Source organism: Indicator indicator, chromosome 10, assembly GCF_027791375.1.
Source record: "Indicator indicator isolate 239-I01 chromosome 10, UM_Iind_1.1, whole genome shotgun sequence".
Lineage (NCBI taxonomy): Eukaryota > Metazoa > Chordata > Aves > Piciformes > Indicatoridae > Indicator > Indicator indicator.
In genome coordinates, this window is record NC_072019.1 from 3,259,463 (window position 1) to 3,276,750 (window position 17,288).

General features: G+C 38.8%; 1 protein-coding gene across 1 annotated transcript in view; it reads right to left on the reverse strand.

The window, feature by feature from the left end:
• DENND1B (DENN domain containing 1B) overlaps window positions 1-17,288 on the reverse strand; it is a 161,506-nt gene that overhangs the window by 107,702 nt on the left and 36,516 nt on the right. The window contains exon 3 of the mRNA XM_054384311.1: window positions 8,493-8,536. Coding sequence (XP_054240286.1) covers window positions 8,493-8,536 — 44 coding nt within the window. The remainder of the gene's footprint in view (window positions 1-8,492; window positions 8,537-17,288) is intronic.

The following is a 17,288-nucleotide window of genomic DNA, read 5'->3' on the forward strand; positions in this document are numbered from 1 at the left end:
CTTTCCTGGAACTCAACATAAAAACATAAAATTTGACAATGCACTATACTTCTTCCCTAAGAAAGTTCCCATTAGAATAAGTGTAGATGGAAATGTTACCATCTATCCTATTACTGGCAAGAGCAACAAACCCAAGATCAACCCACACATCCCTAGCAAGCTTGTACTATTTGTAAATAGTTTCCCCTTACTTCCCTGACTAATGTCAGAGAGGCCATTATTCCCTAGGCAATATCAGACAGCTGGGAAAAACAGGAAATATGCTCTTCCATCTACACTCTTGAGATTACTATGTAGGCTTAACTTTTAAAGTAGTATTTATCATCCTTAAGAAAGTTCATTACATTTTCTACAAAAACAAACAAAACAAACAAAAAAAGAAGACCAGAGTATGACACACAACTTTCTATCACCATGCAGTAAAGAAAAAGTGACTTTTCTTAGCATACCCTTTCCATGACACCTCTAACAATATCTGGAAACTCAACAGAGAAATTGTCTTAAACTATAGGAAAGGTAGATATCACTTTCAAAATTCAAATATGTCATCCTGCATAGCTAAGAGGGAAGCAATATTTGTTTCACTCAAGACATCTTAAGATTTACCACTGCTTACAACATCACAATGAACCTTTGGCAGCAACACTGAGAACTTCCTGCACATCATGCTCAGATGTTAATTGTAAAAAAATAACCACCATAAAATAAAGTACAGATTAGAAAATTGGTTCTTATTTGTTCTACCTGTTAGTGTTTTCCCTCCACCTTGGAATACTCTAATAGCTCAGGACAGAAATGAGCCTATTTGCCACATTTCCAACTCTACCTACTCAATATATTGCTTTGAAGTAGAGTTTGTAGTCTTAGAAATGTCTGTAAAACGATACCAAGGAGTATCACAAGTAGAACATAATCGACAAGTTAAAAGGCTCCTAATTGCAAGAATTTCTTCTCATATCAGCATGGAAATAATTTTTTAAAGGAAAATTAATTATAAAAGTATACTGCAAATAATAAACAGCTTAACTTATAAAATATACTGAAAAAGGCATAAAGTTTCAAGCATGACAAACTCTTTTCTTGGTGACACTTGATACACTGCAGACTAATTTCAGCTCCAAGCATACTTTATTCCAAATCATTTTTCACTCCATGAATTCTAGTATTTCACCAGGGACTTCAAACTACATACAGTCCTAATTATAAAAGCAAGCAAAACTAACAAATAAATAAAAAGTGCTGCATTAGTTACAAGACAAGTTCTGAAGCAGAAAGTGTCTAAGTAGTAGGATGTCATTCTTTGCCTAGAAAGCTCCTGCTGAACAATTGGTCTGCCCAGTAAATACTCAGTACTCATGCACACAGAAAGGTGAGCACTAGCTCTGCAGATCACTTATATCCAAGAACTAGCCTGCCCAGGCTAAGGAGTGGAACTGTCTCTCTACCACATCATGTGATGCTCTTGCAGATTGACAATTTTCCATTGACTTTTCCATAAAACGGCCATACAGCATAGGTCATGGTGAACCCATGGTGACTCTGCTGGTAACTTAGAAACTTAAAAGCAGTTAATAAATTGTCACATAAGGGAACAAACACCTTGGGCACCACATCAACAGAAAACATCTGTTACAGAGAGCGAGTTAGGCAGATAAAGGTGAGACAGTCCAAGAGCTAAACCCTTGACTGGGCTTATCCATCTCCACACATGCATTCCTGTTGGGGAGCATGATGGCTTGCATGGCTGTGCCAGTAGAGAGGAAGTGGAGGAACCACATTACATCACAAAGGGTAGTGAAACCAATTATGTGTGGGCTGAGTTTCATAGAATCATAGAATGGTTAGGGATGGAAGGGACCTTAAAGATCATCTAGTTCTACCCACCCTGACATGGGAAGGGACACCTTCTACTAGGCTTTGATTTCATCATACTTGGGTTCTGGTATTTGATCCCAGGCCACTTCCTAAGCTAAGTAATATGTAAAATAAACTTACGTTATGCACAAAATGCAAACAAATTATTTGAAACGGTACTTCAAATACCTGTAGCAGTAACAGTGAACCAATGTGCCTCAAATGCTCTCCCAGTTCTGTAGGACACCATCACTGAGAAAAAGCAGAGCAAGAGCCAAAAACAAAACACAGGGTTCAGGAATCCTACATCCAGTATCAAACATAAAAAGTGGCTGAGCTAGCTGAGATACTCCTCAAAGAGCAGCAGTAAGCTTGAGACACAAGAGCAATGCTGAAAGTACAACAGAGGCAACATACTGAAGACTTAAGTAGAAGGAGGGTACTAAGCAAGTAGATCAGAAAGTGTAAGGTAGCACAGAATAAGGAATTAGATGACATTAGACTGGAATATTCTGAGGGCAGTTGAGGTCAATCAACAACGACATCACACATGACAATCTGGCAGTCTTTCTGGAAGACATTCCAAATGATTGTCATCACTGTTTCAGCCATCAGTTAAATTTTTCTTGTTTGGTTTGGCACATGGCTGAGGGCTGTAGGAGTAAGCCAAATCACCAACAGTTATTTACGATAGGCTGCTACACAATAGCCAAAGGATGGTCAGATATTAATACTGTGCTTATTTGAGCAAAGAGAGAAAAGAGTATTTCTAGAAAATGTAGTCCTCCAATATCACAGCTGTATGATTAAAAGAAAAAATGGCTAACATATGCATACAGTCTATTAAAATGCACATAATTTATTTGACTCAAAATGAAAACATATCTAACAAGTAATTCCATTCATCTGGCCCTTTTTCACCCAGCCTTAAGATATACAAATGCCTGCCTTTTCACCAGAACACAGCAGCTGGGAATGAAAAGGAAAGCATTCAAATGATCATTTTCACATCATATTCCATCGTCTTTTCACCAGCTTCTCTCCAGTCTTTCTTTGAGTCCCATTCTGTTACAAGAGAGCTGCTTTTAGATCAATTCATATTTCCATAATCCACACTGCTGTTCCTCTCTCCCCTCCCCAGGGTGGACTAACCCCTGCATCCAGAACTATGGCTTACAACTGTCATTAAGACCTATAACAATAACAAGATAACAAAAGAGCTGGTAGAGATGAGGCTAGCCAGTACCATATGCTGATCAAGTTCAACATTTTTAACTTAAAAGCTCCATAAAACAAAACTGCCACAGTCCTGCAAACAAGCATACTTAATGTTGCCACCTGTCTTCAAAAAATCTGGAAAAAAATTCCTAGTTTTCAGTATTGGGCTTTGAAAATAAATTAAATAAATACATAAATAAAATAATAGCCTCAAACATTTATTCTGACTCTGTTGGGATGAATTAAATTTTTTTCAACATTTATATATATATATATATTCAAGGGATAGAGATATAGATTTATAGATATAGAGAAATTGGGCAAATACCTTGAATTTACATTTTGAATGATGGAAGGGTCTCAGTGACCCTGAATGTTGCCAGAATGTGTAGGTGGGCAGCTATTTCACAAAATATTTGTCAGGACTGGACAGATCTTTTCTCTTCACACAATGCAGCAACTATAAATAACACCTCTAAATGTTTTTCTGCTGATCATTCATCATCTGTGATTTGCATAGACAGAAAGCATTGCTACCTTACACACAGAGTATCCTTCAATAAAAACAGTATGTGGTTCAAACACTAAGTGTCAGGAAATCACAGGAAACTATCTTAACCTGATAAACCTCACCTCACAATGCACAAAGTTGCCACCATCTCAGCTGGGTTGTTTTCCTCCAAGTTACACAGGGATTCAAGACTCAAAATATCCTTAAACTACATGCTGTGTAACACTGAGACAAAACCACTTCTGAAATTAGTCATCTCATTAGATCGATTCATCCTTTCTCCTACCAACGAACCCAAAATACTAATCAAATTTATTAATACACGAGCAAAGTAATTCCAAAACCCTTCTTACGGTTTACTGATAAAAACACCAAAGCAAACACCTATCTACTTAGCATAAACATTTGAAACATGTATTTAGTGCCTCATCAGAATAAAAGAACAAAGCCATCAAATGCAGAAAGCCAGTGAGATGCATCCCCTAACAGCACGCCTGCAGCCTTCAAAAGAGCATCAACAGCCTCATACCTCCTGGGTTCCTGCTGCTCTGAGGAGAGCACAGAGGAACACAAAATCATCACAACTGGCTTCCACATATTGTTTTGACCCAGACAACAGACTTGAGCTTGCTTCTGGAGATATTTTTATCTTTTTTAATGAAACGTGTTTATTATTTAAAGCTTTTTAAAAAATTAATCTCTTTCATTTATAGAATTACTGCCACAATCCATGCAATTAAATATTTCATCCTGCAAGACACTGAGCACTTTGACTCCAAGTTTCTGCAGAGAAAGCAAAGAGAAGACAGAATGGAATCTGCAACACAACTAATAGCCTAATGCAGAGTTTCAATTCATAACCTCCATCTTCAGTCAATAACCCCTTGTCATATTTCATACTACTAATGTGGCTTCTGGTAAGACCACTTCCTGCCATATAAGCTATTTGTATCATCTTCCTGGAAAGATGTTTTTCAGCAGCAGAGAAGTGGCAGCCTAAAGAAAAAAATTACTACATGATTAGAAGGGAGAAGAATAAGAACTATTCAAAGGATTGTTTTTTCTATACACCATTTACACTGGGGCTTGTTGCAGATGGAGATCACTTTGGGCCAATAAGCAGTCAGATTCAAAAGCAACTGGATTCTCACACAGCTAATAGCATCCAAAATAGCTGTAATTACCAACTTGGTAAGAAATGTTAGACTTCACATGCTTCAAAGGTTAAGTCAACACAGGAAGCAGCACTGCTTCTAGCAGAGCCACTAACACCTGCTGGTGCCATCGGCACTGTGCTTTCAGCCTTCCTTGTGCCAGCACTGCCCCTTCTCACAGGAATATTTCAGCCCAATGAAATTACTGGGAGCTTGAGGGTTTTTTTTCCAGAACAGCTATGAATAGAAGCGTACTGGAGGCACCTGGACACATCTGACATCAGTAGGGCTTTGGCCCTGACTACTGCCATGAGGAAACTGCCAGCATCAGAACTGAGGTTCTGCTAGGTGACATCAATCTCTGCAGAGACATGAATTTTCTTTCTCAACAGTTACAAAGCATTTCATTTTGGAAGCAAAGGTGCTGAAAGCACTTCAAAAATACCTTCTTTTCAAAAACCACTGATTTTTTTTCCAGATATCATAGCTTTGTTATTTTCTTTGTACAGACTTTGTTTGAAAACAAACTTGCAAGGCTGAAATTAAACCGTAGCCTAAACAGACTGAATAACCAAACCAGAAATTTCAACATTAAAAACATGCATCTTCTATCGTAAAAACTTCAATAAGCACCAGGGGAATTTTGAACATACTACAAGATAGAGCCCGTAGACCTATTCATTCAAAAATATTTAACATTAAAAAAACAAACAAACAAACAAACAAAATCCACCTAAAATCCATTAAATAGCTACAACCAATTCCTTATCCAAATGTGAGCCACTGAGGATAACCATACAAGAGCCTATATATGCTCAAATCTGGAATCTTCACATATTTTCTACAGTGCTGAGATTACTCAGAACTTTTTCAATATTGTCCAAGTCATGTTTACAGCATTAATGCCAGTACAATGGTAAAATGCAACTCTATGTTGTCTCAGACAGATTAGTTCTTTCATCTTTAGGGGTACTTTCTAATAAAGATGTTTTTGACATGGTAGCATGGTTCTTTGTACTTAGAATTCTGTCCAGCACAAGTTCACTGTGTTATTGATACTTCTGCGAGTCACTATAAAGTGACTTACTCTCACCATCAAAAAAAAACCCAAACAAAAAACTTTAAAAAACATCCAAAGCCAACTTTCTGAAATACTCCTGGCAAAGTAACAGAGTATTTTTCATTCGCTGCCTTGAAGCAATATGGCTTTTTCCTTCTCCCATTCTGTGTCATTTCCTTCTTATTCTGGCATCTGAAGAATTACCAGATAGAAAATAAGTGGTTTCCCTGCAGTCTTGGCAAATAGGGAAATCAACAAGGAATCCTGTAAATTCTTTTGTGGTCCCAACCTTAATATTTCCTTTACCTAATGGGCTGCGTGTGAGTGATTATGACACATCCCTCATTTTTTTTCCTGATCATCTGTAGTTTCAACATCCCATCTGAAACAGATGGGGTATTTCACAAAACAAGATTTGCAAAAGTTGACATTTAAGACACCCCAAAAAAAAAAAAAAAAAAGAATAAACAAAGGAAGACTACCATCAAGAATAAAAGCAAATGGCAGGCCACGAGAATAAGAGAGAGGATTGGGGATGAGTAAGCATTGGAAAGTTCAGACATACCGAGAGAACAAAATGTAAGAAAGAGGAGGAATATATCAAAATGGCTTAGACAAGTTTTCTCTGCGTCAGGAAAGCAACAAAAAGGTGACACTATAAACTGTAGAAAAATTCGGGAAGATGGGAAAATATTTTGCCCGTTGTTATCACATCTCTGTGCAAACAGACAGCCCTTAGATTTTAGGAAAGATGATGCTTTGGGATACATCCAAAAACTAACTGACACATTTTACATTTAAAATAGAAATGACTGGAAAATAAGATGCAGAATATTCTTTTTGTTTGTTTGTTGGTTTTAACCTTTTTCTTTTTTTTTTTTTCCTTTTTTTTTTAATTGAAATTAGTCTTGACAATTATAGTTAGATCTCATTTAAAAAAAGAATAAAAGAATCTGGTAGATATTTAGGTCTCTAGTAGAACCCTACCAAGTTCAACACGCAGGCACACATGCGCACAAGGCAGCTTCTGCTGCTTTCACTGGACTGTTTGGCTCAGGGGGTTGCTGTGGAAGCTGTTACATATTCTGTTCAAATCCAGAGGCTCTAATAGGAAAATCTGCCTTGCAAGGATGAAGATTAAAACATGCTGTGTTTTCCAGCAACACAAGCTATTTACCTGAAACATAAGATTCCCTACCCTGCTGAAATACAACATGCAGACATCGGTTTGACAGAGTCCAAAGGCAGAGAGCTGCCTAAGGACTCTCTTTTTTATAGATCAGGTATGGCTATTGCATATTTGTATGATTCCACTCCAGTCTTCAGTGGGCTTCCTCTTCTAATCATTTCTCTACAACAGCTGTTCTCTGAATAACCTTCGACTTACTGAATAAGCTCCCATTTTTCTCCATACATAATTTCTTCTTCTTTTTTTTTTTTTTTTTTTTAAGATCAAGTCTTTCTTAGGGAAAAGAAAAAGAACAAAACAAACTAGAAGAAAAGAATTTAAATGACAATGAAAATTATCATTCTGCAGCCAGAAAAATTACCAAAGATTGCTGGATATCTAGCTAAGAAAAACATAACAGCACACTTTGCTTATGTACCATTTATCACTATCTTATGAGCTGCACATGTTTCTGACTGATGCTATTCCCTAACCAGACATCCCACCTTCTATGTTTGTGCATTTATTCCTTTCATCATGAATCACCCTATAGCTGTCTTTGCAGAATGCTGTACTATTGATTTTTAAATAAATAAATAAACAAACAGTTTATCAAGATCTACACTCCAAAGATATTTCCAGATCATCCATTGTGGTGATATTGCCAATGAAGAATATGTTCGACTCAGTATGAGTCTAAAAAGAAGAGCAAAGAGAGGCACTGAGTCAAAGATATTTGTTCTGTTTTGTGGGTTTATGTACTTGTGTTTATGGAAAAAAAAAAAAAAACTTCCATGGAAGAAACTTACCTAAAAGCTGCTGAATAATGAAGTTTCATTTCATTTTATTAAATTCCATTGTTAATAACTGTAATAAAAGAGTCCAGGGAGAAAAAAAAACTAACACACTAACTAATATCTTTGCTATCACTACAACAGTGAAACCAGCCATCAGTCCTGTATGTACAAACTTCCTTTGAGGATTATTATCACAAGAAACCAGGATATTCATGCTTTCCAAAACCAGTAAGTTTAAATCACTGTCTCTTATAAAGCTCTGAGAATTCTTTTCTTTTTTCTACAAGCATATAATTAGGGTATCTCTAAAATAGTTTTCATCGTAGAGGATTGAAAGAACAGGACATACAGGTTCTGACGTTAAAAGGCCATACATACGCAGCTTTTCTATTCTGGCAGGGTTTGTTAAGACAATTAATAACCTCAACATCTGGCAAAGTTCAGTTGCTAAATTTTCCACATTTTCAATCCTACCACAGTACTTCCAACAGAAATAACTTCTAGAAAGTAAGGTGATATAGAGAATTAGCATGATATACAGTGCTCTGCAACTGCTATTGCATATTCCTGTCACAACAGCATTCTAATCACCAAGCCACCAGTTGGGTGAAGACATCCTCCCTGCTATCATTAGCATCTGCCTCTCCACAGCTGAATAAGAGAGCTTTTTTATTATTATTCTAACATTAAAAAAAAAAAAAAAAAAAAAGTTCAATCTCATGTTTCCAACCTGGTCTCCAAAGTCCTCCGGGAACTTCCACAGTACCACTGGATCTGTAAATAATTGACAGACAGCATTAATCAGAGGCAAAGGAACAGAGTATTACAGTCAGAGTACATTAATATTAAAGAGAGGGTCAGCTTAGAGTCAAGCTTTGAGGCAAATGCAAAAATGTATCTAAAAACTAAGGAAGACACTGGATTATTAAAAAGACTCATTTCATATTTATGAAGCTGTATGTTTGTTGTTTTACACGACAGCAGGTTATAATATCCTGAACAGTTTTCATATTCAAATCTTTCTTTTTAACCTCTGAGTTCCTCATCTTTTCAGCTTCTGTTCAATTTTCACATTTTAATTTAAGTAAAAAATAAAGTGATGTAAAACCTTTTTCCATCCAAGGGCAAAAATAATATAAATATATATATAATTATAAAGAAGGGGGGAAAAAGATCTCTCTATGAGGTAGAGAAAAGTGATTTTAAAGATAGTCCTAATGTAACCACCACTCTCAAGGAAGAGTTTAGAACCAAATTTGAGCATTTTCTGCTCAGAGACATTTAAAATCAACATTTCAATAAGATCTTAAAAGTTTTCATCATTATTATAAACTGTTCATGATCAAAATAATCTGTGTTATTTAGGCTATATATTAGTCTACAATTAACATTATTTTGAAGGCATCTAACACAAAGGCCTGAGCAAAAGAACAAATTATGCTCTTCAACCCCCTCAAAGCTTTAATCCCCTGTGATAGAAAATCTTCCCGAGGTGCTACTGTGAAACTGTATCACAAACACTCATACAGCTTCACAGCACTTCCATACCACAGATGGGCAGCAGCATTTGTCCATGTGCTAAAAGTGAAATTACACATCTTCCCACAAGGCAGGCCCTGCTTGGTGCCAAAGCCTAGACTTCTGGGAGAGCTCTCCAATTTCCACCCATGCCTTCGCCAGTGCCAGGTTGACCCTTCCACTGCTGAGAGTGCAGAAAACAACAGCTCTGAATGCAGGAGGCAGGAAAAGGAACGGAGAAAACCACCAGTAAATGCCAGGGGGTACTGCCTGGTAACTGCAACTTCTTGGCTACCCCAGGAGCTGCTGAGGTTCCTGTCTTCTGAGGAGCCAAGATATGGGAAGCATCTTTGAATTTCCACTTCAGTCTCCAACGCTTGCACTGTCTGATAAACCTGAAACTCCCCTCTCACTGACATGCTTTACATCAGAACAGGAGAGCTCTCCACTTCTGGCAAAGTACAGAGGTTTCTACTCTTCTTCATCCTCCCATGGATGTTTGCTGCTGCAAACTGAAGCCAGTGATGGTATTTTCACTCCCAGATGCTGATTTCAGATCCTACTGTTCAACACAGCTGCCGTGCCTGCACTTGCCACTAGCCCACTCACAAGGAGCTGGAGTCTAAAAGCCAGCACTCCTCTGCCACCCCAGGACAGATGGCAAACCCAACAGTGGAACACACATTTCAAACATTACAAAATTCAACTTGTCAATCAGCTCAACTTAACTGTAGACATAAATTTCACCTAATTCAAATCTAATTGACAGCTTAGATGAAAATGTGGCCATTTGACTCTTCATATTAGACAAGCATGGTTTTGTTCCTAAGAACATCTGGGGAGGCTTCTGCAGCTATTATTAATGAAAAAATATATATTTTGCACAAGGAATCTTCCTCCATATGCTATGGGGAGCGAGAACTTTGGCAGTGGACAGGAAATGAGGTAAGATGCTAGGTTTATACAAAATGTGAGCAAATAAATGCAGTTACTTAAAATAGAGACTCTTTTTTCTCCATCTATTTTGTGTGTATTTAAACCAAACATTATTGTGCAATGACCCTATAAACAAGAAGTTTTTAACATCTCAGTGACCATACTGTAAGGGATCTCTTATTTGTATTCCAATTTACTATCTTGAAAAAATAAAGTTATTACATATCAACAGTGATGGTTGATAAATTCAAGGAGCAGCAATCACAGTAACACTCAAGTATTTCATAAATTACTTGATAAAAATCACTGAAAATTGTGCAAAATAAATAAAGAAATAAAAGAAATACACCACTTAAAGCTTGCTCATCTAAGGCCCTATGTCCACATACATTTCATGCATACACTTCTCTGCAAACGAGCAAGCCCACTGCACTCCCACTACCAGCTACTTGATGATCCTGCACTATTGTCTCTCTTGCTGATGCAAGACTCTCCCACAGCTACACACTGAACCAGATAAGGGAACTGATCAAGATCAAACCAACCATCTGGAATTTTCCAGGTCAGTCAATTAGATCAGTTCCCCAAAACCATTGCTTCTGTGCAGACAAAAAAGGAAGAAAAAATGGAGAATGGGGAGTTGTGGTGAGAAGAGAACCAGACTGCTTCACCCAGCAGCAATCCACCCTTAAGTGTTTGCTAGATCTTCTGAAATGCAAGCTGGTTGCTAGCTGCTTCTCATTCAGTTTCTTATCATCTGTTATTGTTCAGAACTTTTCAAGTCTTGCTGTACCATCTATAGCTGCTTCTACTGCAAAACTCGAGAGCGCCTGCCTGCGAGCCGGTCCGTGGCCTGCTCTGCAGCCAGGGAGGCTGACAGAGAGGACGGCCAGGGACGAGCGGACTCGTCAAGATCCCCTCTCCCCAGCAATAAAGCCGGGCAGATTATTTTGGCAGATGTGAAGCACAATTACACCAGAAGCAGTCAGTATATCGAACGCCTTAGTAACACAGTAACAAAATCACAGGGCTTCCTGATACTTTGTAAACTGTTTAATGTACCAACTCCTAAACTGGAAAGTCGTCTTTCCCCCCCTTCCCCCGCCTCAGGGTCCTCAGTGACTAAGTGTAACTGCCAGGCTTCCAAAAAGGAGGCGGATCCCAATAGCAAAACCTCCAAGAGGAATTTTAAAACATCATCATCAGGAACAAAGCGCAATCTCAGAATTAAGCAAAGTTTGGCTTTAGGTAATTTGGGGTTTGAGATCAAAAAATGGGAACAACTCACACCTCAGTAAGGTGTCAGGAGCTGAAGACTATTTCACAGGAGCACCTTTCACCTACTGGTAGCAAGACCAATAGCTCCAAGAGCTTCTTTTGGTGCCCTGATATGCTAACAGATATAAAACCTGGAACTATTATTTAGGGTCCTGCTCAGTTTGCTGTCTTCACGTTATATTATTAAGGTACTGTCATACTACTTTGGTCTCACTTGAAATAATAAAAAAGAAAAAAAAACAAACAAAACCAAAACAACAAACCGACTCTTAAGCAAATTCCAGTCCACTGAACTACAGGTAGAACAACATTTCTTTTCATACCATGAAAGGATATTTATATCATGAGAGGATAATTAAATTCATGTGATCTAAACAGGCTGAATAATGGTCTTAATACCCTTCCATTAAAAAAAAAAAAAAGAGAGAAAAAAAAAAGCCAACATTTTAAAAAATATCCTTAACTCAATTCAAGAAAAACATTCAGTGCTACGTTCAGCAAGTATTACACACCTCCAAGACCTGGCCAACTGCTTTGAGCTGGGTTTTGCAGTTGTTATTACTGGCTTTTCACTGGTTATTTTAGTAGGTACTTGCCATACTTTTATTAAGTATGAAAATCTGATGTGACTTGTGCTTCAAAACAAAGGCTACTATATTCTTTCTATGCCCTCACTCTCTGTAAACCAAGCCCTAACACCTATAAAAAGCCTTGGGGTTTTTATGATAATTACCTGAGTCAGGGATTGGGCTTTTTTCAAAAGCTTATGTATGTTTGTGCTTTTAGAGCTAGGCTCAGGCAGCATCTGACACATCTCTGTGGCAACTTCTCACAAGTGCTGCAGTGCCAGAAACAAAAGGGTACTGAGTTAGAAATAAAAAGCAGAAGTATGATCCAGTTCTGCAACTTTATGCACCTTTATCTTCAGACTTACAAAGACTGAATTTTCTTTTTCCTGAGGATTATTTTCCAGATACCCCCATCTCATCTGGCAACGTTAGGTCAATTCTATGCTGATTTTATGGGTGAAGGGATGAGAACCACTAAGAAATAGCTGTTGCTGTTTATCCTCGTTTTCTTCTTCCAACATTCGACTTTTTGGGACAAACTCTTTGTGCCAATTCCAAGAAATTTAAGAGGAAAGTGTTAAGAGCATACATAGCTTGTGCACTGCATGCATATATGTATATATTGTTGCATGTGTAAACATAGGAGCATCACTTCTTCCTATGCCTACTGCATCCAGAGCAAACAGTTCCTACAGGAGTACATCTTAGCACGTGTCAGTAAGACTTGAAAAATCCCATTCCTAAATATCCTTACAGCATTGGAAAGGACATCTCCCAGGAGTGAAACTCACACCGCTGCAAGGCTGCAGCTCATGTACAGATTGCTACATATAACTTGTGACATTTGACTTATCTGACTACTTTTGCATCATTTATGATCACATATGTCTGTCTCTATATATTTTTAAAGAAAGCTTTTTATAAGAGATTTCAGAAACAAGCAGTTAGGACCCTAAGGACCACATTGAGAAACAAATGCAACTACAAGTCAGCATACTTCACACAAAGAAAAATGAGTCACCTGCAATACTTCAAAACAAAACTATTCAAAATGTTGCAATCTAGAACTGCTCCATAAGAAAAACGAAGGCAAGTATGATATGTACTAAAAGAAGACGAAAGCATACACATCTTCAGAACAAGTAATTCCTCTCCAAAAAATCTGTTCTCATAAAGGTAACAGAGGGCTACCAGGATGATGAAGGGACTGGAGCACTGCCTGGTGAGGAGAGGCTGAGAGCCCTGGGGCTGTTTAGTCTGGAGAAGAGAAGACTGAGAGGGGATTTAATAAACGTTTATAAATATCTGAGGGCTGAGGGTCAAGACGCATGGGACAGGTTCTGCTCAGTTGCACCCTGTGACAGGACAAGGAGTAACTACAGCACAGGAGGTTCCACCTCAACATGAGGAGGAACTTCTTCACTGTGAGGGTCACAGAGTACTGGAACAGGCTGCCCAGGGAGATTGTGGATTCTCCTTCTCTGGAGACCTTCAAGACCCATCTGGATGCGTCCCTTCCAACCCATAACATCCTGTGAGCCTGTGACCTTTGTAAAGCATGTCACTTGTATTTACAGGAAAACCACTTCTGACACATTCTGTAACAAACCTAAGAAAATATAGAAGTACAATTTGTCATGACAGAGTAGGTTAGCGAAGTGCATTTGAAACTATTTAAAAAAAAAAAAAAAAACAGAAATGTTTGTGAGTGGTGACTTTCCCAAAAATTCAGTACTTACACTCCAAAATCATTACACTTGCAGATTACAAACACCACCCAAAAATACAACAGGATGAGCTAATTAGCATGCACTCAATTTGGTAATGGAACAGGAATTACAAACACATGCTGGGAAACACCATCTCAGGTAATTCTCTTGATAGTAACAGTGAGTAATTTCAGACTGAAAAACACAGCAAAGGCAAAATGAATTGGATTAAGTAGCCTAATATTCTGCCTGGAAAGGAGGAATCTTCGTCCCTGCATGCTTTGTGGAACAGGACAGACAAAAAGACTGCCAAGCAGAGTTGGTCATGTCTTAGGACAGAGGAATGACTAGATGAATGCTCAGCATCCCTCCAGCTATATTTTCTCTGATGTTGTAAAGATGCTCATTGGAAAAAAGCTGTCAGTGCAAGGGGAAAGAAGGAACTGGGGCCAGAAGTTATGGGGGTGGGGAAGAAACACAGTGAGGAAAAGGAAGGCAGCAAAGCAAAACTTATTTCAGATAGTTCTTCTTTCTTGTCTGGGGACAAAGAAAAAAAAATAAAAGAAGTTTCCACAGAGTTTTTCTTACACAGCATAAGAATGCAATTAATGAAGATGACAGAATGCATCATTCTCTCAAACAGCTTTATAAACACAGGTTTAACCAGTAAGAAAAATTCATTTTGTTACAGTAAGTGGTTTTCAGCAATAAAAAATTAGTTCTCTAAACCAAGCTTCCGATACTGCTATTGTTCAAAGCCAAAAATCTGCTACATACCTAAAATAATTTGACAGAAACCTGCAACATTAATTAAAATGGTGCTGTTGTATCAACACAGAACTTTATCACTACAACAGTGATTCAGAAACTAAATAACTGTAATGTGCAACCCAAGCATTTTCACAGATGGAATCACCAGATGAAAAAAATTAGCATTCACATTAAAAGATTAATTCTTGCAAGCAAAGGCTTCTGTGTATTATATTGAAGTCTGCTTGTTAATTTCATACGTGAAGCATCAGAGATGTGGTAGGAACGGGAAGCACTGCTGTCAGGAAGATTCGAGTATGACATTGGTCTTCAGCTGCCAGGTGTCGGATCAAAGTTGAGCACCCAAAGGCAGCTGGAGGAAGAGCAAGGTGCCACAAAAAAAGGGGGAAAGAAGGGAGTTACAGCATTTTTCAAGTATCAATAATCAAAAGAAAGAACAAGGGAAAAAGACACTGAAGCAACTTCATAAAAAAAAGTGAAACTACGGAACACTTGCTAACTTCCCTCGCACTTAAAACCTGTCAGATTAAAGGCAATATGCCAATGAGGGTGCCACTGTAGAAAACACTTGAAAGTGCACTTTTAGACAAATCCTGTAGTCCACATATTTTTTGCTCATCAAAGGAATGCTGACAGAAACTTCTACAGGACTGTTAAGTCTGTTCTTACTCTTAACTATTCCACAGAAAGCTTCTTGCAAAATGCAGACAAGCTCTTAGTCTTTGTATCAAGGCAAAATGAAACACATTTTCAAAATTCTATGAAACCTTAACAAACCAACACCTTCTTTACTCCCACTTTACCCACTAAAATGCCTACCTAAATTGACGCCACCATGTCAAGTTCCTGTTTCAGCAAAGAGCAAATGAACACGAGGCAAAAAAACCACTGCACTGCAACAGGTGTGTTCCCCACCAAAGCCAGCTACTTCCAGTCAAAGACAGGAGATCCTCAATGTCTGACCACTGACAATGTTAAGAACAAAATACCAGCACTTAGAACCATGCCAATTACAGAAAAACATTAACCAGTTTCAGAAATCCCAAGCAATCCCAAGCACCAATATAGGCTGGGCAGGGACTGGCTTGAGAGCAGCCCTGAAGAGAAGGACTTGGGGGTGCTGGTGGATGAGAAGCTCAACAGGAGCCAGCAGTGAGCACTTGCAGCCTGGAAAGCCAACCAGATGCTGGGCTGCATCAAGAGAAGCATAGCCAGCAGGTTGAGGGAGGTGATTCTCCCCCTCTACTCTGCTCTAGTGAGAGCCCATCTGCAGTACTGCATCCAGTTCTGGAGCCCTATTACAAGAAGGGTCTGGAGGTGCTGGAATGGCCCAGAGAAGGGCCACAAGGATGATCAGAGGGCTGGAGCACCTCTGCTATGAGGACAGACTGAGAGAGTTGGGGCTGTTCAGTCTGGAGAAGAGAAGGCTCCAAGGAGACCTTCTTGTGGCCTCCCAGTATCTGAAAGGTGCTACAAGAAAGCTGGGGAGGGACTTTTTAGGGTGTCAGGTAGTGACAGGACTGGGGGGAATGGAACAAAACTAGAAATGGGTAGATTCAAATTGGATGTTAGGAAGAAGCTTTTCACCATGAGGGTAGTGAGACACTGGAACACGTTTCCCAGTGAGGTGGTGGAAGCCTCATCCCTGGAGGTTTTTAAGGCCAGGCTGGATGTGGCTCTAAGCAGCCTGCTCTAGTGTGAGGTGTTCCTGCCCATGGCAGGGGGGTTGGAACTGGATGATCCTAGAAGTCCCTTCCAACCCTAACAATTCTATGAAATCACATTTGCCAGCTTTTATTCCTCTATATTAATATACACTGATTTTTTTTTTTCTGGGTCTCTAGGTGCCTACACAGTAACCTCAGGAGCACGTTTGAGCAAGGTGCTGAACCTGGACTTGCCTTTCAAAACAAGCCACAACATGGCTACAACACAGAAACCTGGTGGCTCCTCTTCCCTTTCTCTCCCCAACACCAGTGGCCCCTGCCTTGTCTTCAACTGACTGCAAAGGTTACACACCATTTTGAAAAACTATTTTGGCATCTAAGAAAATATTTGGAAAGTGTGCCTTTTGACGTTTATTCCTTTTAACTTTTCTCATACAAAATAAAGCGTGAAGCAAATGACAACAGCGTCAAACAAACACACCCTAAACACTGCTTTTTAAGAAGGAAAATGGAAAATAACATTTTAGTAGCCTGCATCAGTTAGAGTCACAGTAGCTGTCACCTGTCAGTCCTTGTGGCTGCACATTGGCAAATCAGAAATGGGATGTTTAGATCAGTGGCTTCCCAGTCAGATGTAGAAACATAATTACAAAGCCTGACTCCTCACAGGTAGGATGAAAACGTCTTCCTCCCAGGAGGAAACTTTTCCTAAGGAAATTGCTTTTAACTGTAACTGAACATAAACAGGGCAGGTTTAAATGGGGCAGGCTTTCAATTAAGCTGAAAAACGTATCATAGTTTAAGGTAATTTCTGTAATGCTTGGAAAATGCCCCACATTACAAGTAGGCCAAATTACTCATGGCCTTATCAAGTGCTCAGAATCAAGTGGCTCTTTTCACAGACATATAACGTACTAAATGATACCAGTGCTCACATCAGACATGTGGAAATTCTGTACTGTTTCTAATACATAGGAAAACACAGATACAACCCAAAACTGGTAAGAGTCACTCGATCTTTAAATAAAAAAAAACACACAGACCACATTCTTCCGAGCTGTACACAAACACAACTCAC